This window comes from Rhipicephalus sanguineus, chromosome 4 (genome assembly GCF_013339695.2).
Source record: "Rhipicephalus sanguineus isolate Rsan-2018 chromosome 4, BIME_Rsan_1.4, whole genome shotgun sequence".
NCBI classification, from domain to species: domain Eukaryota; kingdom Metazoa; phylum Arthropoda; class Arachnida; order Ixodida; family Ixodidae; genus Rhipicephalus; species Rhipicephalus sanguineus.
Genome location: NC_051179.1, coordinates 204,862,327 through 204,884,413, shown reverse-complemented (window position 1 = coordinate 204,884,413; position 22,087 = coordinate 204,862,327). Strand labels below are relative to the sequence as shown.

Sequence of the window (22,087 nt, the reverse complement as noted above, 5' to 3'; positions counted from 1 at the left end):
CCCCTCCTTGATGTACGTGATGTACGGAGTAGAATAAAGTTAGTTGTTGTTTGGGTTCAGTGGCGACCGGTTGTCTTACTGCGGGCTTGACAGGCGCTCATGCCATGACTGCGTCGTATTCTCGAGTGAACCGATAACGCTACAAAGATGAGGAGGAAAATAAAACTTTCAAAAATCGACACAGTCCTTGCTCATCGGCAGACATGCAAACGTTAGACAGCTAAACAAAACAATAATAAAACTGGATACAAGACAAATTCTTAGTATCCTTCGTGACACTGCGTAATTTAATGCGGCACCCTTTCAGACGTGCTCTGGGGGGACGCGCATACCACAGTTGTCGATGGGCCAGATCGCGACGGAGGGACAGAAAGCCAACCTGTCTGAAGAACTCAGTGGCGGTGACCTTTGTTCCGCGGGCCCCGAACTCCGACAAAGAGGCACCCGGACGCTTAAGCTTCCTCATTGTGGGCCTCCCAGAACAGCGGTCACCCTCTCGCAAACTTGGGGGAGGACCTTTGTCGTTACAGTCGCGTACGCACCACCTCGCTTTGCTCCACCGTTTAGCCTTCACCAAAGATGATGAAACCAGGCGACCACTTCGGCGTCTCTTTTTCTTGGCCCTCGCGACACGCTTTATGCCTAATCTCGATTTGTGCGAGACCCGCAACTTTTGACTTTTAGAGAACTTTTTCGGGGTTTCCAGCCTCCGCTCGAGGCAACTTGGACCTTTCCCCTTTCCCCGAAGTTTTCGCTGGCGCCTTTTTCTTTCGGGGCGGCACGGAACGCTCCCCGACTCGGCAATAATACTCGGAAGTACATTGCTCAAAACTCCAGGCGGCTCAACTGGCTTATCCTCGGCGTTATTTCTAGCTGTCTGCACTTCAGAAAGAACGCTACAATCGACACTTGCTAAACCAGCCGGCTCGCCATCAGATGTCCCTCCTTGATGAGAGTCATCACCTCGCACTAATCTAAGCACTTCATCACCTCGCGCTATGTTGAGCGCCTCTCCCTCTCGTGGTAAGCTAAGCGCCTCATCATCTGAACTTTTACAGTCTGCTTCATTAGCGCTTTTTGCTTTCGGAACCTCATGAGCAGACTCACAGGCCATCGGATCCGTCATAGCTGCCGCCGATTTGTCACCAAAACAAAGGCCTTTCGAAAGCATATCCACGTCATTCTGAGAGGGATAATGCTCGGGCAGGTTTTGGGACACTAAAGTTTCTGTGGCGAGCAGTCTGAACGGTCCCTCACTCTCAACGCGGGCTAATGGCAAACACACACTTTCATTTTCAACTACTTGCCATGCACACGGGGGCGTTCCCCTGTGGTCACCTCATTTGTCAAAGAGTACGGATGTACACTATCAAACGTTGCGGCAGAGTCCCGCGGTACATTTTCCTCAACTAATTCCAGAATGGGGGGTTTCAATTGTTCCAGATCATTGTCACTGCTGTACCCAAAACAGAACATTCCTAGGCTTGCGGCAGCCGATTGCGATGTGACCTAGCTCTTTGCAATGGTGGCATACAACCTGCTGCCTAGCTTTAAATGCCTTTTCTTTCTTTCGATCTTCTGAGTGGCTCACTGTAGACGTGGACTTAGCAGGACTGCCTTTCTTTTTCTTATCTGAGGGTGCTATCTCGTTATTCAGGTTACTTGATGCCTGATAAAGTGCTAAAGCCAATCGCCTTTTCTCATTTATCCTGTCTTCTTCAGCCCATCTTTTGTTCTTCTCAACTTCCTCCCAGCACTCCTCAATTTCATCATCCTCCGCCCCACATTCCTGAATAGCCTTAATCAGCTGTGACTCTCTCTCTTCTCTCCCAACCTTGATTCCCAGCTCTTCACACAGTAGTAAGAGGTCTGGTCTCTCTAGCTTCTTTACCAACTCCATGGTCTTCACGAGTGAGGACTTTCTACCCGCCGTGACGTTAGGTAGCGAACAAGCGAAGCCTAGACACACGGTAAAACACTGCCAGTTTTAGAACATGAAAGCTAAAATGGTGAATAGTTGTGACGTATGGTAGCGGTACAACGAAGCCTATACGCACAGAAGATTACACACAGATTTAGAAAACTTCAAAAGCTAAAACCTGGCAAAACTCGAAGAAAGTCAAGCACTCACCATATCGTTGAGGCCCGAGTCAAGCATGGGTCATCCCGTTGCTGCTAACCAGTTGATGTGTTCCAGTTGTGAGCAGCATCACACCGCTGCCATCCAGTTGATGTAATCAGGGTTCTGCCCAGAGGACCGGAGCCAGCCAGAGTCCTGGGGAGATGTCGAGGAGAGGAGCCCGGAGCTGTTAACAGTAACGTTTATTTACATTATTTACAGGTAGCGTGTTGCTACATGATGGGGTTAGCATCATGGAAGCTCTCGAGCTTCTGGGAGCTTCTCGGAGCTTGTGAGAGCTTGAGAGAACTTGTGAGAGCTTGTCGGGAGCGCATCGGCGCTCGCATTTTATGTCCTGGCCTTCCCAGGGTTCCCTGTAGGAAAAAACAATGGAGGCCAGGACAGTCCAATGAAAATTTCCATCTTCACCTCCGCCCCCAAAAGGGGAAGGTGAAACGCCGCCTCCTTCCCAACCCACGAAAGGAGAAAGAGGCACATCCAGTTCGTCCCATGGCGAGGGAAAAACACTGCCCACCGCGCACTACACGGCACAGCACGAAGACGTTGAGTCTTACGTGGAAGTCAATTTCATAGTCTGTTGCAGTGATGGGTATGCGGCGCCAGGCAGACCACGAATTGTGGAAACAGCAGCACCAAGGCGCCACGGAGAACGTGGGAAATGCATCCGCAGACGGTTCCCAGACTCTGGGCCCTCTGTCCGGGACACCTTGACGACAGAGCAAGCCCCCTCGATGGCCAACAACTCTTCCTAATCTGTTAGTCGGTCAGGCGTGCCCAAAGGGTTTTACGAGGGGCGCAGACAACCTGAGATAATTAGACGAACAACTTTCGTGTTGTCGCCGCTCTTGGTGCATCTCTGGAACCGCTGACCCAGAAGAAATCAGGGTAGTCTTAGCCGCAACGTCTCATGCGTCAAAGCGGCGCCAAGCCAGGCAGGCCGATCATAACAGCACGTATATTTGCGACCTGTATGTAACAAAGTGGCAATGGGAGACACCCTTGATATAACGAATTTTCGCCGCCGCCAACCTAGGGATTCTGCCCCGAATTTTGTCGTTTTGGCACGAGCAGGAGCCACATGCATCTTCTGCGATTGCCCCTCCGCCGACGCTTGAAATCCCGCCGACTGCAAGAGTGAGCGCTCTTTTGTGGGTGCAGGTGTGCGCGAGGCGGGCAGGTGGACCTGCGCCCCTCGAACTGGTGTTCTTGCCACCACAGGCGCATGCACGAGTGTGCCCTTGCCCCCTTGCTTCAGACTTAATCCAGCCTCCAGTGGGTGCCACCACACTCAGCAACCATGCTAACTGCGCCGGCTTTCTTAAAAAACAGAAATCTGATTTTGCTTTGGCAGTGCCACTTTTCGGTTGTTGCAGTAGTCTCTGAACTCAAGAAGTACACGTTGCTGGGCTAGTCGGTTCATGTCTAAGTACAAGCCACAAAGTATGGCTGTTTCTTGCGCGAGGAAATAACGAGGGAAGGGGTCCAGGGGAGCGCAAGCTTTTGACTGTTTATTCAAGAGAAAGTGAAACCAAATGTATAGGCACAGACATGCGCAGCAAACTAGGCACACAGCGAGCGCATACCACCCTAATCACAACCTCTGATCTATGAACTTGCGCTCTGCCTGCGAAAGGGACAATGAAGTGTCACTGATACACATGGAACCTCGTGCTTTGATATGATATGCCTCCAACAACTCTCGAGCCGTGGTGTCCCCGCTTCTACCCAGAATCTGAATCTTATTCAAGCACGGCTCACACTTATGTGAACTGCAGTGGGTCGGCAAATGTGCCCCATCTTTACCTTTTAGTGAAAGCTCGTGTTCCCGCGCACGCTCATTCACGCACCTTCCCGTCTGGCCGACATACGTCTTGCCACAGGTTAGCGGAAATTCATACACAACACCGGTGGCACATTTTGTGTACGACTTTGCGTGCTTCTTGCCGCAGCCACCTTTCTTGCTCCCATCAGATAGGATACGTGGGCATAGCTGAGCCAGCTTCCGCGGCGCAGAAAAAACAATTGGCACGCCGTGTCTGTTAGCAACCTTCTTTAGGTTGTGTGCCACCCGGTGCCACCCGCTAACCTGTGGCAAGACGTATGTCGGCCAGACGGGAAGGTGCGTGAATGAGCGTGCGCGGGAACACGAGCTTTCACTAAAAGGTAAAGATGGGGCACATTTGCCGACCCACTGCAGTTCACATAAGTGTGAGCCGTGCTTGAATAAGATTCAGATTCTGGGTAGAAGCGGGGACACCACGGCTCGAGAGTTGTTGGAGGCATATCATATCAAAGCACGAGGTTCCATGTGTATCAGTGACACTTCATTGTCCCTTTCGCAGGCAGAGCTCAAGTTCATAGATCAGAGGTTGTGATTAGGGTGGTATGCGCTCGCTGTGTGCCTAGTTTGCTGCGCATGTCTGTGCCTATATATTTGGTTGCACTTTCTCTTGAATAAACAGTCAAAAGTTTGCGCTCCCCTGGACCCCTTCCCTCGTTATTTCCTCGCGCAAGAAACAGCCATACTTTGTGGCTTGTACTTAGTCTCTGAACTGCATTTCGTTAACGTGACGCCAGGTGACGCCACTAAAAAAAATTCTTGCACCATGTTGTTACGTTCGCGCCACATATGGAGTTCGGTCTTCGTTACTGGTGCTATACTGGTGCCATGCACGTGTGCGTGGTTTCACTGCATGTGCATGGAGCAGCCTCTGACGACGTGTAGCTTTGAAATTTTTTTTTAATGTGGACAACTGTGTCGTCTCTACCGAGTAAATGTCACATTCGGTGCTGGTGGAAATTGTCTGTGACCACCGTGACGACGATCTTTGGAGGCAAGGCTGACTTGTCGCGTGCTTTGCCGTCATGCATCGTGCCACGGGTTTGCGAGACCGAGGCCTCCGCGATTACCTCCGGCAACGGCACGATGCTTTGTCGGAGCCAATCTCAGAGGCCACGTCTAGACAACGACGGAGCAGCATTGTATTGATGTCCTACGAACGTTCAGTATTGCCATCCCTCATGAACAAGCAATAAAGAAAAATAATGCAGTTTTATGCCGCTAAATAAACGTTTTGGGTGAGCTCTGCGTTCTGTTCCCCTTTTCTTTAACTTGTGCGTTTCTTTCCCAAATTTTTGTGCTGAAAGAGCATGTAACAAATTTTTTCGGGAATTTGTCAATTTCGTTATATCCAGGTTTAACTATATATGACGGTTGCAAAACCATGGAACACAAGGTGTCGCTGGAGCCAACGTTTCGACATAGTCCACGTGTTGACAACATTTTTCAAAGACTGCGCATGTGCAAAACATGTTGAGCAAGCTGCCGTGCATATTAGAGTATGGAGCCGTCTGACCAGGGTGTTTGCGTCAGTTTAATTTTCCAAATGTTGAAAAGGTGTCCGAGGACTTGCCTTGCAAGAATGCAGAGACAAAAAGTCAACAAAGAAAGCACTATTGCAAAAAGTCACTGACTAACTTGTCAGACTTCCTCAGTTATGGAACTACATAAACAAAAACCTAATCACAATGCTTGGCAGCACAACGCCAAGATGGGACAGAAGAGAGTCTTGTCCTCTCTTGGTTGTTGCACTGCTGAGAATTGTGATCATGGTATACCAACACGCCCAATTTTACAATCTACAGAGACTTAGTTGAATGGCGACTGAAATTTTGAATGATTTACAGTTGAAACCCGCAATAACGAAATCGGCGGGGAAAGCACAAAATTTCGCTCTTGCGGGAATTTCGTTGGCGCGAGAATGCTGCAGAAAAGACATGGAATTTACCAAAAACACATTTTATTTCCAAAAGTCAGTAAGTTTGCTTTGGCGGGCCTTACCATGCAGCAATTTCATGCCTCTCGATCGGGAATCTCGTTTGCCACGGCACAATGTTCACCCCATGCACTGGTCAGTGACGGCGGCACTGCGCTGTCACCGGTACCGTCATCAAGTGCGCCTACAGGCGAACCTTCATCCGGCTCCGCTGGATCAGCGCAGAATCGTGGACAGCGAGTTGCACGCAACGTCGAATTCTTCGGCGATGTCCATTTCTTTCCTGCCCTTTTCCACCTCACTGATGATTGCAGCCTTATCTTCAAGCGTGATGAACTTCCACTTTTTCGTTGGAGGCGGCATCTTCGCAGGCAGCGAAATCGGACGAAGCAATTGCTACACACAGTTCACGTTGCACCAAGCGACCAAGCAAACGCTGCACAAACGACTCCACACGCGCGTCCATGTGCGCGCAAAGCCGACAAAGCCAAGCACAGAGCCAAGCCAACGAACGAAACTCCATGAATGAGGAATGTGGATTTGGCTACGTAGTCCGCGATAACGAGGAGGTGTTTCGGCGAGCCAACATGATCATCATTGTCGCCAGCTTTATGTTTTTTTGTAAACAATGGTGGCGGCTGCTTCTCAAGTGCGCTGTAGCGATAGTTTTGCACAATTCAAGTGTAGCATGAATGCATTTCAGCAGTTTTCGAATGTAGTTAATGTTGCGAGAGTAGATCATTTCCACACTCGTGTTTCAAACATTTCGTTAATGAGGGACTGCGGTATGAATATCTTTCGTAGTCGCGAGTTACGAAATGCATTGACTCCTATGGGCGTTCGCCAGTGCTCCGAAAATATTTCGTTGCGGTGAGAATTTCGTTCCCTCGGGATTTCGTTATCGCGGGTTTCGACTGTATCACAGCGTGATATCTTGTTGAGTTTCTTGAGAGCATGTGCAATGAACTGCCATTCGAGCGTTGCACGTACAACCCATTCCCTCGCTTTTGTGGACGATGCTGTTTCCCCTTTCCAATTTCACCCTCTGCAAAGAGCTCTGTTGACTTGGCAGCAAACAGCAACTTTGCTTGCCCGCAGTCGCCACCAAAGGTGCAGTTAGTGCCGATGAGGCCTAGCCTGCAGTTTGACCTGCTGTTGCACGAAGCTCGCCGTAAACATCATGGAGGTTCGGCAACCAAGAGATCACGGTCATGCACATGAAACAAAGTTTGGGTTCACGGGCAAGATCGGCTGCTGCAACTATTGTGCAAAAACTTCTCAAGCTTGCCTGTCTGCATAATGACAGCACAGGCGAAAGCTTGGCTCATCAAACTTTTAAATTTGCAAACCGCCGCCTGTACTGACGGTGCAGTCATGGTCGCGCGTACGTTATCTGCACCATATTATGATGCAGATATTTCCTTTTTCCTGACAGCAAACTGGAGATCTAGCAGTACACATGCGATGCACATGCAGGGCTTGTGCAGATGACAAGCAGCTGGAGGCAAACCAGCGAAAGGCTTCTCCGTTGCTTGGGCAACGAATGCCCTTCCTCACTGTGCACAGCTGCCACTATGTGCCTCTGCTCCTCGTTGTAGTGTACGGCAGTACCACTAGATGGCTGTATGATTTATGTAGTGTACAAGAGTACTGACAGATGGCAGCGCGGCATGTACTGGATTCAATAATAAGGGCTGCCAATAAACCTGACGGGACTTGTCCGCCCGGAGACTCGGCTGTCGTGTCACTTACTCGCCCGATGCGCTCGACATGGTGTCAGAAGTGGGCGGGATTCATCTTCGCTGATCCCCCGTGCTTGCATCCTCGTGACACGGCCCCGCCGCCGCCGCCGCTGCTCTGCCATGCCGACTACCGGTGCCGAGGTCTTCGCCGGGATGTCGGCCGCTTCGTTCTTGCAAGGCATGGCCCAGCTGCGTCCACCGTCGCCGTTCGACTTCGACAACCCCAGCTCGTGGCCGACATGGCTGCTGCAGTTCGAGGACTTCTCGTTCGCTACCGGGCTTTACGCCGTTCCGGCAGAGGTACAAGTGCGCTCCATGCTTTACTGTATGGGCCCGCAAGCCAGGGTTGTCCTCGCGTCGACCACGCTAGGCGAGGCGGATATGAAAGACATTGCCGCCGTGAAGAAGGCTTTCACCGACCACTTCGTGCACCCACCGAACGAGCTGTACGAGTCAGCGCGCTTCCACCACCGTACGCAGCAACCAGGTGAAACGGCCGATGCATTTCTTACGGCGCTCCGGACAATGGTCAAGTCCTGCAACTATCCGTCGCCCGAGGTCGAAGAGCGGCTCGTCCGAGACCGTTTTCTCGTGGGCCTGCTCAACCGCGAACTCTCGGACAAGCTCTGTCGGAACCCGAAAATGACGCTGCATGAAACGCTGACATACGTTCGTCAGCACAAAGACGCAGGTAATGAGCGCAGAGCTCGTGACTCGGCAGAGGCATCTTCGTTCGCCGTCGACGCCGCTCGCCTTCCCAAGGGAAAGCAAGCGCCAGCTGATAAGACAACGCAACAGCTGTGCCCATTCTGCGGACGAGCGTCACACCCTCGCGCCGACTGTCCCGCTCGCAGTGCGTCGTGCAACTTTTGTCACAAGAGTGGTCATTTCGAGAACGTGTGCCGCAAAAAGAAGCGCGTAAATGGGAAGCACACACGGAAGCCTTTGCCCAGCTCCATCGAGTTGCATGCAGTTGCGGGAGAGCGCCCGAACGCGAAGTTCGTCGAGGTACTCGTCGATGGCTGCCCACTTTCTTTCAAGGTGGACTCCGCCACCGAAGTTTCAGTTGTACCCAGTACGTTTTCCGGCGTCCCGTCGAAGCTTCAAGACCCCAAGAGCGAGCTGAAAGGCCCAGGCAACAACATTGTGCCGGTCATAGGCACTTACGTCGCTACCCTGTCGTGGCACGGAAAGACAACCAAGCAGCTTCTCTACGTCCTAGCAACCAAGACGGTCCCGCTGCTAGGCTTCCCGGCAATCCAAGCCTTGGGCGTCTGCATGTTTGTCGATGAAGTCGCGAGGACTTCACAGCCCACTGGCGACTATTGTTTCGATCCCGGTCTCTTCCGAGGACTTGGGACGCTCCCCAAAGCCTACACTATCAGGCTGCAACCCAATGCTACGCCTTTCTCGTTAAGCGTACCCCGGCGCATTCCACTCCCTCTCCGCGACGTCGTCAAGGCTGAGCTAGACAAGCTAGAAGCGGAGGGCGTGATTCGTCGAGTGGACACACCCACTGACTGGTGTGCTGGGCTGGTTGTCGTCCCCAAGGTCTCGGGCGGCTATCGGCTGTGCGTGGACTTGACTCGCCTCAATAAGGTGATTCTTCGAGAGCGTCACGTGCTCCCTACAGTGGAACAATGTCTCGGATTGCTTGGAGAGGCTACAGTTTTCTCCAAGCTAGACGCCACGTCAAGCTTCCACCAGGTCAAGCTGTCCCCAGAGTCCCAAGAATTGACCACATTTATAACCCCGTTTGGACGCTATTGTTTTCTCCGGCTGCCGTTTGGGATCACGTCTGCACCGGAATATTTCCAGCGGCAGATGTCCCGGATCCTCGAAGGCCAAGCGGGTGTGGTGAACATGATCGACGACATTCTCGTCTTTGGGAAGACACACTCCGAGCATGACCGCCGTCTCCGACAAGTCATGGACCGGCTAGCAAAGGCAGGAGTCACGCTCAACCGCAAGAAATGCTCGTTTGCGACTTCGAGTGTCATGTTCCTTGGCGTCATGGTCAGCGCGGAAGGGATTTCTCCAGACCCAGACAAGGTTGCAGCGATCCGAGCCATGCATCCACCCGAAGATGTCGCAGGGGTCCGTCGCCTGCTAGGCCTCGTGAGCCCCATCGGACGCTTCTTACCACACGTTTCGGAGGTAACTGCACTGATCCAAGCACTGCTACTCAAGAACTCTGCCTGGACTTGGGGCCCGGCGCAGCAGTCTGCCTTCTCCGAACTGAAGAAGCTACTGTGCTCAAACCTCTGCGTGGCTCGCTACAACACCACGTACAATACCACGATCTCAGCTGACGCCAGCTCCTATGGTCTCGTGGCAGTACTTCTCCAAGAACAGCCGTCAGGTGAGCGTCGAGCCGTCGCCTTCGCATCGCGCTCCCTCACATGCACAGAGCGCCGGTACAACCAAACAGAAAAAGAAGCTTTGGCGGCCAGCTGGGCGCTGCAAAGGTTCGAGGAATACGTCCGTGGACTCCAGTTATTCCTCGAGACGGACAATCAACCGTTAGTGGCGCTCTTTGGTTCCATGGATGTTGACCTACTGCCACCACGGATCCAACGGTTTCGCTTGAAGCTCATGCGTTTCCAGTACCAAGTACTCTACGTACCGGGGAAGCTGCTGGCAACAGCCGATACGCTTTCGCGCACACCGCTGGACTCCCCTTCATCCAACCGGGTGAACCAAGTAGAGCTCTTTGCCCAAGAGGTCGTCCGCTCCTTCCCAGACATTGTCTCGTCGCAGCTCGAGCACCTGCGCCAGGCCCAAGCTAACGACGGCGAGTGCAGCCTGCTGCTTCAGTACTGCGCCAACGGCTGGCCTCGGCAGTCCCACTTGCCTCTCCATGTGAAGAGGTACTGGCAGTACCAAGGAGACCTCAGCGTCTGCGAGGGACTGCTTCTGAAAGGGTCCCGCATCCTCGTGCCGTCTGCTCTTCAGCGCCACATGCTGGAGCTTCTCCATGACGGGCATCAAGGCATCAACCGATGCAAAGCTTTAGCTCGGGAGTCGGTGTGGTGGCCGGGCATCAACAACCAGATAGAAAAACTGGTGTCTAACTGCCGCACGTGTGCCGAAACCAGGGTGCAGCGCTCGGAGCCTATGCTGCCCTCAACCACTCCAAGTCGGCCCTGGGAAGAGGTCGGCATCAATCTTTTTCATTCCAACAGCCAAGACTTTGTCCTTCTGGTGGATTACCGGTCACGTTTCCCGGAAGTCATCAGTCTGCATTCAACCACAGCACTTGCGGTCATCAACGCCGTCAAGAGTGTTTTCGCACGCCATGGGATTCCAAGACTGGTGCGCACCGACAACGGCCCTCAGTTTCAGTAAAACTGAGAGCTGGGCGAGTTGGTACGAATTCATGTTGAAACTTTTTTAGCGCGCACAAAAGACGGAGGACACAGAAAGAAGGTACAAAACGAGCGCATAAGCTCTCGTTTTGTACCTTCTTTCTGTGTCCTCCGTCTTTTGTGTGCGCTAAAAAAGGCCCTCAGTTTGCTGCGAAAGAATTCTCCGCCTTCGCCAAGTCCTACGGCTTCTGCCACGTCACCAGCAGCCCCCATTTTCCACAGTCTAATGGGGAGGTGGAAAGGATGGTGAGGACAGTCAAAGACCTGCTGCGGAAGGCGGATGATCCCTACTTGGCACTTTTGGCATACCGGGACACACCTGGAGTAAATGGAGTGAGTCCTGCTCAGCTGCTCATGGGTAGGCGCCTACAAACCTGGCTGCCGAAGACGTCGCACCTGCTGGAGCCAGCCTGGCCTCCTTCGGTCACAATCACTCAACGTGACCAAGACAGCCGGAGGCGCCAAGCATCAAACTTCAACCGAAGGCATGCAGCCCACACCTTGCGGCCTCTTCAGGCCGGAGAGCGGGTTTGGGTGCGAGATGTCAACTCCCCAGCAACCGTCTTAGGGTCAGCTCAACGCCCGTGCTCTTACGTGGTGGAGACTCCAACAGGTGTACTTCAGCGTAACCGGATGCACCTGGTGCCAACGACGGGAACCCCCACTGCCAACCCTCCTGGAACTCCAGTGGCGGGTCAGCCCGAGACGACTACAACACCTGGAGCTGACCAAGCAGCACAAGACCAGCAAACCACGTCGCCTCGGGAAAGCACCTCCACTGCAGAGGAACCTCGGGGTTCTGCTTCCACGCCACGTGACTCACGGTCGCAGTATGGCAGGAGGATCCGCACGCCGAAAAGACTCGACCTGTGAACATTGTTTTCTTTCGGACCATGAGTTTTGGTGCATGTGTTTGGTTCAAGTTTACCGTGGGGGGGATGTAGTGCTTGGCAGTACCACTAGATGGCTGTATGATTTATGTAGTGTACAAGAGTACTGACAGATGGCAGCGCGGTGTGTACTGGATTCAATAATAAGGGCTGCCAATAAACCTGACGGGACTTGTCCGCCCGGAGACTCGGCTGTCGTGTCACTTACTCGCCCGATGCGCTTGACACTCATCTATTCACTTCACATCCTTTGTACTACTGTGAAGCAGGACACGTTCCTTCATAGCAGGGAACAGCGCAGATACACGAGACAAGAGAGGCTGACAGGACTTGGCGCTGGCTAACGACACGAGCGTTTATTTCGTAAGTGCACAAATATATACGCTTCTTGGGAAAAGGGAAATAAACAAAAGAGAGAGGAAGCGTCCCAATTTCCCTTTTCCCAAGAAGCGTATATATTTGCGCACTTGCGAAATAAACGCTCGTGTTGTTAGCCAGCGCCAAGTCCTGTCAGCCTCTCTTGTCTCGTGTATCTGTGCTGTTCCCTGCTATGAAGCCAAGCCAACAAGCTCAAGTTCACACCCTTTTATAGGACACGTTGTTGGGCTATTCAGCAGACAACTATAAACTGTGCGAAGGTGACACGAAAGAACTGAGAAACATGCACACACAGGAAGCGCAGGTCAGCGCACCTCCGTTGAGCAACGCACTTGCTAGATTGCTTGTCTGCAGCATTTTCCGGCTTCCGCATTGTAACCGGTCCTATATCTCAGGCAGTTGAACAGTGGAGTTTTACGGGATGGTAAATGGAAGTTGGGAAACAGTATGTTATAGCTGGTGCTGTACTATATATAGGGTATGGTCCAGTACTCTTGGTAGATGGCTGAACAGGCAGCTAAACGGAAAAAACTAATCCTGTTTCTCGCGTAACCGTCAAAATAGACAGTAGAGACAGCATCGAAGACCAGTATGATGCAAGCTACTTTGCTGTCCACTCAAGATGACAGCTGAGTGGAATAGCTCGGACCTTGCCGGTATGGTTGTCTGCCCACAGGTAGACACCTTCCATGCGCTTAATGTAAGCCATGTTCAGCTTTTCATCGATTCGAACACAAAGGCAGTTAAAGAGATAACAATTCGGTTTTTCTGTTGTGGACATGAGGTGGCGTCAAGTTGCACAGACGTCATGCAGATGCATTCTATTACTCGGATGACTGGAGCTCGAGGCTGCTTTTTAAGCTGTCAACGTAGACTGTCTTCGGTGTGGTGCAGAATGGGAACACAGCCACAAGGGGTTGCATTATAACTGGTCTGAGCTGTAGACGATTTCTGACACTTTAATTAAGGGCACTTGATGACTCAGCAAGGCACGTAATTATTTCCCCTGTTGGATCTCCCTGTTCTTTTTTCTTTTGGCTTTCTAGGTTACAAACTTTCACCAGCTTTTTTTGGTTACGTTGTTAACACAAAGCTGTCCAGCTGGTTTCAGTAAACCCATTTGTAAGTCTGTCTCACTTGTTTCTTTGTGTCAAGATACAAACTCGCCCATCTTTCAATGCTTCTTGCCTACAATGCAAGGGATCCTTAGCAGCAGCTTAAAACAGTGCATCAGGGATGATTGGCACAATGCTTGTGAGAATTCATTGTTAATGAATTATAATTGCAGATGTGGCCAGGCATCTTTTCCTCTCTATATTTGCCTGCCTTACTCTGCTTGTGCACCTACTGCCCATTTTCTGTTTATGTTGACTGTGTGAGGAGCCAGTGTTGTTGTTTGCATACAGGTGGGCTACCCCAATGTGGGCAAGAGTTCAACCATCAACGCACTCGTCCGCAGCAAGAAGGTCTCCGTGTCCACCACACCAGGCAAGACCAAGCATTTCCAGGTGCAGTACTTGGAAGGGGAATCCATTTCTTGGCCTGCTTGCCGGCTGCAGAATAAAAAACTGCACGACACATTCTTTTTACCATAGGCTGATTTTGTCTCTGTGCAGACGTTGAACCTGGACGATGAACTGTGCCTTTGCGACTGTCCCGGCCTGGTTTTCCCCAATTTCGTGAGCAACAAGGCTGAGATGGTTGTCCACGGAATCTTGCCCATTGACCAGATGACGGACCACGTTCCTCCCGTCAACCTCATATCCTTCACCGCGTTATCGCAGCCACTTGAGTCTCTGAAACTGTGCAAGGGCCAATGAAACAGGCACTGCAGACATTACTGTCAAATATGGTAAAGTCATTTCACCACTAAAATGTACAGCAAGAACCAACAAAACCCAGCAACTGGGATTCATAGTAATTACAGTCATTGGCAGATTTTTCTGACATGAATTTGGATGCCTTTGTAGCACCAATAAATTTTGGACGCTGAAACACATTGCCACCAGATCTTGTTTCTACTTTTTGCCGCGATTGCAGCTCTCAAACAGCATTGATCGAAGCCATTTCGATTGACCTACTGTCCAGCGCTGTCACATGCCATTCCACTTGCTGCCAGAGCAACTGTGACTTTATGTTTGCTGTCAGTGTTCTTGCAATTTTGTGCCACACTTCTTGCTGAATGGTTTGCCACTGTCAGCAGTGGCATCAATTTCACCATCATCCTGACCGATGAATTTGGAGCATCGAAACCTAGCAAGGGCCAAAGAAGTGTGGCAAAATGCAGGTTTCTAAATGAAAACTTTGCTGCAATGCAGTGGTGTTCTTGTAAGGAAGCTTACCAAGAGGGGTCATTTCATGCCAAATCACCCAGCGTTTTTCCGACCATCACAAATATGGCTGAAAAAAGTTCCACTGTTTTCTTGAAGTTGAAAAATCTAGACATTGGTGCCTAGCAAAGAAAAATAAATCCTTCCCTTTTGTTCATTCATAGCGAGGGTCTCGTTCTGGCAGACTGGATGCCTTCATGTAGTATGCGAGGGATTATTGGTCAGCTGCGAGCTTGTAAAAACATCACGTGCTTCGTGATGCCAGCAGGCAGAGTGTTCCACACTCGCCGTCATGGCTACTAACGGTGCTGACTAACACTCCTGGGTTTAAATGCACATATATGCCCCATAAAGTGGACGGGAGGATGACCACCGCTGTAGCTCAGTGGTAGAGCATCGAACGCTTTATTCGAAGGTCGCAGGTTCGGTCCCTGCCAGCCGCAAGTTATCTTTTCGTCGACTTTACTTTCTTCACATTTACATCATAATTGCTACAAATAACATCCCCTATACTTTCCTTGGCTTTCTTGTCTGTACGTTCTAATTGATGTATAAACTCATGTAAGGGCTGCACTTTTTTTTTTTTGTTAAAGCTTGACTGGGAATTTTTAGGGTGCAACACATACGCAATTTTTTTCACAGTTTGCCTACATTGCTGAAGGGGCCAAATGCCGTTGTAATGAAGTTTTTATATAAGGAAGTCAGTCACTGATTTTACCAACTTGGTCATACTGTAGTTGTCTGTCTTGAAGGGATGCAGCGTATCGGCCCTTGACTCATTCACGTGGCCAGCCTGATCCCGAGGCACGTGTTGGAGTCCACCTACAGCATTTGTTTGCCCACACCCCACGAGACTGAGGACCAAGACAGGGCACCCACTGCAGAGGAGCTGCTCAATGCCTATGGATGTGAGTTGACTTTGATCGCTTGCTCCCAGCTTTCGCTGTGACTGTGCTGCGTGTCCTGCACAGGCCTGGCATTTTTTTTTTTATCCGGAAAGATGCTAATGAAGTGGCACTGTCTTCTGTGCGTAACATGTGTTAAAGGGACATCAAAGAGGAAAAAAAAGTTTTCTCATGTAACTACCCTGTCACAAAACCAAAAGCGCAACTCTTGCCACGAGGAGATGCCTTTTTAGGAATGAAAATAGTAAGAGAGACCCGTCTAAACCATTATGGCCTTTTGTTGAATCTTCTTCGTCTCCAACATCTTTGGGGTTCATGTTTGGTCGAACTAGGCTCCATCTCCATGATCAGGAATGGAGACTGGCCCTCGGCCAATCAGAAGATGAGCCGTGTAAGCGGTGGCTTTCCAGCTGACTCGATATTGCCGTCAGTGGCAATGGCCGACAAACTGCCTTCCATGCTTGATGGCACATCCTCTTTTTTCACATTGCTGTGAAAGCATGGAAGGCAGTTTGTTCCTTGTGCAAGTGGTGTGGTGTACAGAATACCACTGTCGTGCGGCAAGGCACATAGCAGGCAGACCGGTCGATGCCTTAAAGTGCGTCTGCAAGAGCACAACAGTTCATTAATAGGAAGGCTGTTCACCCATCTGGCGCTGCACTGCAAGGGGTGTGATCAAGGTAGCCGCAAGCCTTCTTTTGATCAGATGACAGTAATCTACAAGCACAGGGGTTCCGTGCAGAGGGAGATCGTAGAGGCCTTCGTCATCCAGAGGGAGGGGCTGGATTGCATCAGTCACCCCTCTATCAGTTTTTAGGTGGGAGAGATAGCCTTTCTAGAACGTCACTTGACATAAGCAGGCTGAGTGCAAGGTTTTTAGTTTTTTGTCGACTCGTTGGGTTAGATATGATTGCATGATGGTATAAATATGTCTTTCCTGAATAAATTTTTTTCAGTTGCTAGTAGCGCGTCGTTCCGTGTCCATCTTCTTCTTTGTGTACCGTATTATCGCGCCCTTCTCTTTATCATGAACCAACACCAACTCGCCCAACTTTTTACCTTACTGAGATGGTTGGCTCACCCATGCGCTACCACTATTCTCGATATGCCATGCTTCAATCATCAGGCGCGTTTCTTCATTTCTATGCCGGTACAACACTGCGCATTCATCAAATTTCGGCGTGCACTTACAATCTCGATAATGTAAAGATAGATTAGAAGGTGAGCCTCCGGTTAGCGATTTTTTATGTTCCAATAATCTCTGCCTAATGCAGCGGCCCGTCTGTCCTACGTAGAAGCGGCCGCAGCTGAACGGGACCTTATACACCACACTCGTACGGCAATCAGTGAATTTTTTGGTGTGTTTTACGAAACAAATATCGGTCCGCTTGTTGTCTTTTACTCGCTCATTCTTCCTCTGCGCAGCGGTACAAATCTTACCTAGCTTATTGGCAGCCGTGAAAACAACATTAACGCCGTATCTACTTCCTACTTTCTTTAGCCTGTGAGATATGCAATGAATGTATGGTATACCTACGACACACTTCCTTTCTGCGACCATGCTCGGACTTAACATAATGGACTTCTTTAAACGCTCAGCGACAGTGGCCACTGCATCACGAGGATAACCTACACCTAAAAGATGCGTAACCTGTGCGTTAAAGCTATCACTCATTTTGTGCTCACACGACTTGGTGAGGGCTGACTTCAGGCAAAACATTGCGATGCCGTTTTTTACAACCTTCGAGTGCTTCAACGAAAAATTTGACAGCGGTTTTCAAGATCTAGAAGAATACTGCCAGCACACGTGGTTCTTCTGAAACGTTAAGGAAATGTCTAGAAACTGTATTCCATTATTCTGAGGCACCTCTTTAGTAAAGCTCAGCCCTCCTCCATTCAATTCAAATTTTTCGCTCACTGAGGTTACTATCGTTTCAAAGTCCTCACCACTACAAAAAATCAAGTAATCGTCCACATAACGAAAAACCTTAATAACCGAATTACTGCAGGCGCCTTCCAAAAGTTTGTCAATCTTGCTAAGGTATAAATCACTAAGAACCGGAGCAACCTTAGAACCAATACATATCCCTCATTTCTGCACATAAACACCTTCCTTCCAACCTACCAGAGTCGACTTTAAATACACGCAAAAAATTTCTAGAAAAGCCCCGGTAGAAACACCACATTTATGGGTGAAAACTGTCTCATTGCTCTTGTTCGTTAATACATTCATTAACACATTTTAACAAGTCCTCATGCAGCAAAGAGTAATAAAGGTCTTCAATATCCATACTAAAAGCTTTACAACAGCCGGGGTTCTCCTCTGAGAGGAACTGAACTAGCGCCTGAGAATTACGCATACGAAAAGGGTCTAGAAAACTCAAAGAGGTTAAGCAGTTCTGCAAATTGCAAGGGCACGCCAAAATTTGATCAATGCACAGTGTTGTACCGGCATAGAAATGAAGAAACACGCCTGATGATTGAAGCATGGCATATCGAGAATAGTGGTAGCGCATGCGTGAGCCAACCGTCGATTACCTTGCATAAAGATGAAATCAAATGCCTTAACAGTTATCTTCCACATAGACCCCCACGCGTGCCGGATTGATAGGTTCGCCTATTGCATGGGCATGCGCAGATAAGTTTTTGTGCCTTCTTTCTTTTCAGCCGTTGTGCGTCTCTTCAGTTCTTAGTTGGCATTTGTGGTGTCCCGACGTCTTTCTTGTGTCCGTGTTTGCATGTCCTGCCTTTATAGAATTAAGAATTAAAATTTTACCTCAATTTTCTAGGCTATTTTATTTATTTATTTATTTATACATACTGTCAATCCCAGAGGGATTATAACAGGTGAACAATCAAAGACAGTGATTTAGTACAGTCAATAAAATAAAAATAAAAATAATAATAAGAAATTAAAAAAAACAAAAAAAAACATACAAGAACATTTTTTCAAAGTACAAACACATTGGCACTTTACTTAAACAAGAACAAAAAAGTTCACGTAACACCATATTAAGTTTGCGAGGCTATCAAGTCGCCTTCTACTAGTTTTGAGAAAGTGGCTAAGGATGTGCTACTGGTAATGGAGGGGGACAGGCTATTCCATTCTCTGATCGCAAGCGGGAAGAACGAGAATTTGAAAGCATCTGTGTGATATTTGTAAGGGGCAAGGGTATGAGAGTATTTGTGGCGGGTAGTTCTAGCTGCGGATAGCTTGATGTAGCGGGACTTGTCTATGTTTAGCTGACTGTGTAACAGTTGGTACATTAGCTTTAAGCGTGCCAATGTCGCCCGGTTTTTTATGGTTAGTAGTCCAGCCTTCTTAAGCAGTTCTGTAGGCGAATCTGTTCGATTAAATTTGTTAAAAATAACCCTAAGCGCTTTTCGTTGGACACCTTCGAGCTTGCTGGTTAGTTTTTTTGTGTACGGGAACCAGGCAGCGTTTCCGTACTCCAGGATGGGTCGAATAAGTGTATTATACGCCAGTAACTTTGTGTGTGGTGGTGCTTGCTGTAATCGCCTTTTTATAAATAACAGTCTTTTTAGCGCAGATGATGTGATGTAGTGAATATGAGCGTCCCATCGTAGGTCATGTGACAGAATGACCCCTAGATACTTATGTTTAGTGACTTTAGAAAGGGTAGCTGAATTGATGACGTTGAATTCGGATGAATGCTTTTTTCTAGTTATAGATAAGAGCGCGGACTTTTTTTCGTTAATGTTCATTTGCCACTGACTGCACCAAGCTGAAACCGCTTCTAAGGCCATATTTAAGGCGATATGGTCCTCGTGTGAGTTTATTTCTTTGTACAGGATGCAGTCATCTGCAAATAACCTGCATCCAACACTAACAGATGAAGGCAGATCGTTTACAAAAAGTAAGAATAATACCGGCGCCAAAACGCTGCCTTGCGGTACGCCAGAGGTCACCGGTACAACTGACGATTGGACGTGGTTTATTTCCACGAACTGCGACCTGTCTGTGAGAAAGTTAGTAATCCAGTCAAGAATTTGGCCCTTGCCCAGAGTAAGTTGGAGTTTCAAGATGAGTTTGCTATGTGACACCCGATCAAATGCTTTCGAGAAATCCAGCAGAATAAGATCAATTTGTTTTTGATGATCGATGCTTAATGAGGCGTCATGGACCATTTCAATGAGTTGTGTTACTGTAGACATGCCCTGACGAAAGCTGTGTTGAAAAGGGGATAGTATTTTGTGTTCTTCAAGGTGTTCCGTTATGTGCTTTAAGATTATGTGTTCGAGCAGTTTACCAACCGTACACGTTAATGAGATGGGTCGATAATTGGAAGGTTCGTTTTTATTTCCGGACTTATGTATAGGAATCACTTTTGCTATTTTCCAATCCTTTGGTAGGGTGTGCAACGACAATGATCGGTTAAAAAGTAGGCAGAGGTATTTTGATATCCACTCGGCATATCTTTTTAAAAACGCGTTAGGTATGTTGTCCGGTCCGGAACTTTTTTTGTCATCCAACTTCAGTAGTAAGTTAAAGACTCCCGCTTCTGACACGAATAATTGCTTGATAGATTTCTCGTCTCTAATTGCTACGCGAGGTTGTTTTCCGTCATCAATTGTGAAAATTGATTGGAAATAGCTATTTAATGCGTTTGCGGAATAGGCATTTTCTTCAGGCGTTTCATGGGTCATTTTACGGACCTTGGGATTCATGTATTGCCAAAATTTTGTTGGGGAGCTTTTTATGAACCGAGGTAGAGTTTTCTCAAAGTAAGTAGACTTGGCTGCCTTTATTTTATTTTTCATGTCAGATATGCCTGCGCTCAGGTTTTGTCGGCTATAAATGTTCGGTTTCTCTTTTAGATTTTTCCTCAAACGCTTCACCTTTCTTTGGCATGTATAACGTCGCGTGTGATCCACTGATTCATCTTTCTAGTCTTCTTCTTTTTCGATGGAACGTGATTTTGCAAGCAATAAATAACAATTTCTTTGAATTTATGCCACAACATTTCTATAGTCGCAGTGGAGTCAGAGATTAATTCCTGAAATGATGGAAATTCGTCAAACAGTAAGTCTTGTATTGCTACGTCATCAGCTTTACTATAGTCTGGAAATCTTTCCTCTTCGTATGCAGGCGTTACACTGTCATTTATAGGTATTCTGCAATAAGTTATTTTATGATCTGATATGCCATCTAGTATTTCTATCTTTGCTTCATGTATCGGAAAGTTATCAGTGAGAAAGATTAAGTCCAGCACACTCGAGTTGTGTCCCTGTACACGTGTAGGCTGCGTCACTATTTGTGAAAGGTTTAAAGAAAGCATTAAGTCGTAAATGATTTCTGAGCTGGCGCTGTGGTACTGCATTGATTCCCAGTTGAAGTCAGGCAGATTAAAGTCCCCCACTAGAATAACTCTGGCATTAGATGCGTGACGCCGCATATACGTGCTCAGTGCATCCATACACTCAAGGCTCGATGAAGGGGCGCGGTATGCACACCCAAGAACGATAACGTGGGTTGTGAATTTAAGTTTGCAAAATACTGCCTCTACACCATCTACGTCTGGAAGTAATGTGAAAGGGATTTTATTACTTATAAAGACAGCTACGCCGCCACCTCGTGTTGGTCTATCCTTGCGTATGATCGCGTAGTTTGGGGGTGTTAGCTCAGCATCTTCGATATCACTTGTTAGCCATGTTTCCGTAACGGCCAAGAAATCGGGTTTGTGGCCGATAAGCAACGATTCTAAAGCATCTAATTTGTTCATGATACTGCGCGCATTAACGTTTGCAAAAGTTATTTCGTGTGATTCCTTGGTTGTCGATGCCTTAACACCCGAGGTTAGGGATGAACGTTTTTTGTTCCGTTTTCTGAGGGTACTTCTGGCGTTAGTGTAAGGAAAATGAAAGCTGTGATCGTGATCAAGGGCATTGGTTGATGATTCGTTTGCTTCAGATGGCTGATATGAAGGTACTGGTTGGTGATACGAAAAGACAGGGGGATGAACATTTGAGGTGCGTCAAGTGGTGTTGCGACTTGACAGTTGTTTAGCACTGTTCGATTCCGTGTCCCACATGTAAACGTCATCATTAACAAACAACTTATTGAAGACGAGACGAATACGGTCACCGTCCTTTCTTAAGCTCTTTGAAAATTGCAGTAGTTTGCGTCTTTTGTCGCGCACGGCCTCAGAGTAGTCTCGTGCTACGCTTAGGGGTGTGTTTTTCAATTTGAAGCCCTTGCTCAAAATGGATTCGACTTCTTTCTCGTTAAAAAATTTAACAATTATTGGGCGCTTCTTATCCGTTGAAAACCGGCCCAGCCGGTGAGCCCTAGAAATAGAGGAAACCGATATGCCAAAATGGCTTGAACAGAGCTCTTTTACAATTCTCTCAGAGGCCTCCCACGACTCAGAGCCGTCAGTATCGGCGACTCTGTAAAAAAGTAAGTTAGACCGGCGTGAGCGGTTTTCCAAGTCATCTATTTTGTCTTGAATTCTCGAAAGCTCCTTTTCTTGCGTGAGGCCTAACCAGGAATTGCTCCCTGTCACCTTGGACTGTAATTCATCAATTATTACTTGC

The 22,087-nt window shown here is 48.6% G+C and overlaps 1 protein-coding gene across 1 annotated transcript in view; it reads left to right on the top strand.

Annotated features, from left to right (window-relative positions):
- Nucleotides 1-22,087, top strand: part of LOC125758182 (large subunit GTPase 1 homolog) — a gene marked incomplete in the record, with an annotated part of 595,829 nt that overhangs the window by 328,672 nt on the left and 245,070 nt on the right. The window contains 3 exon segments of the mRNA XM_049415032.1: nt 13,682-13,802; nt 13,911-14,054; nt 15,409-15,532. Of these exon segments, the coding sequence (XP_049270989.1) occupies nt 13,682-13,802; nt 13,911-14,054; nt 15,409-15,532 (389 nt within the window).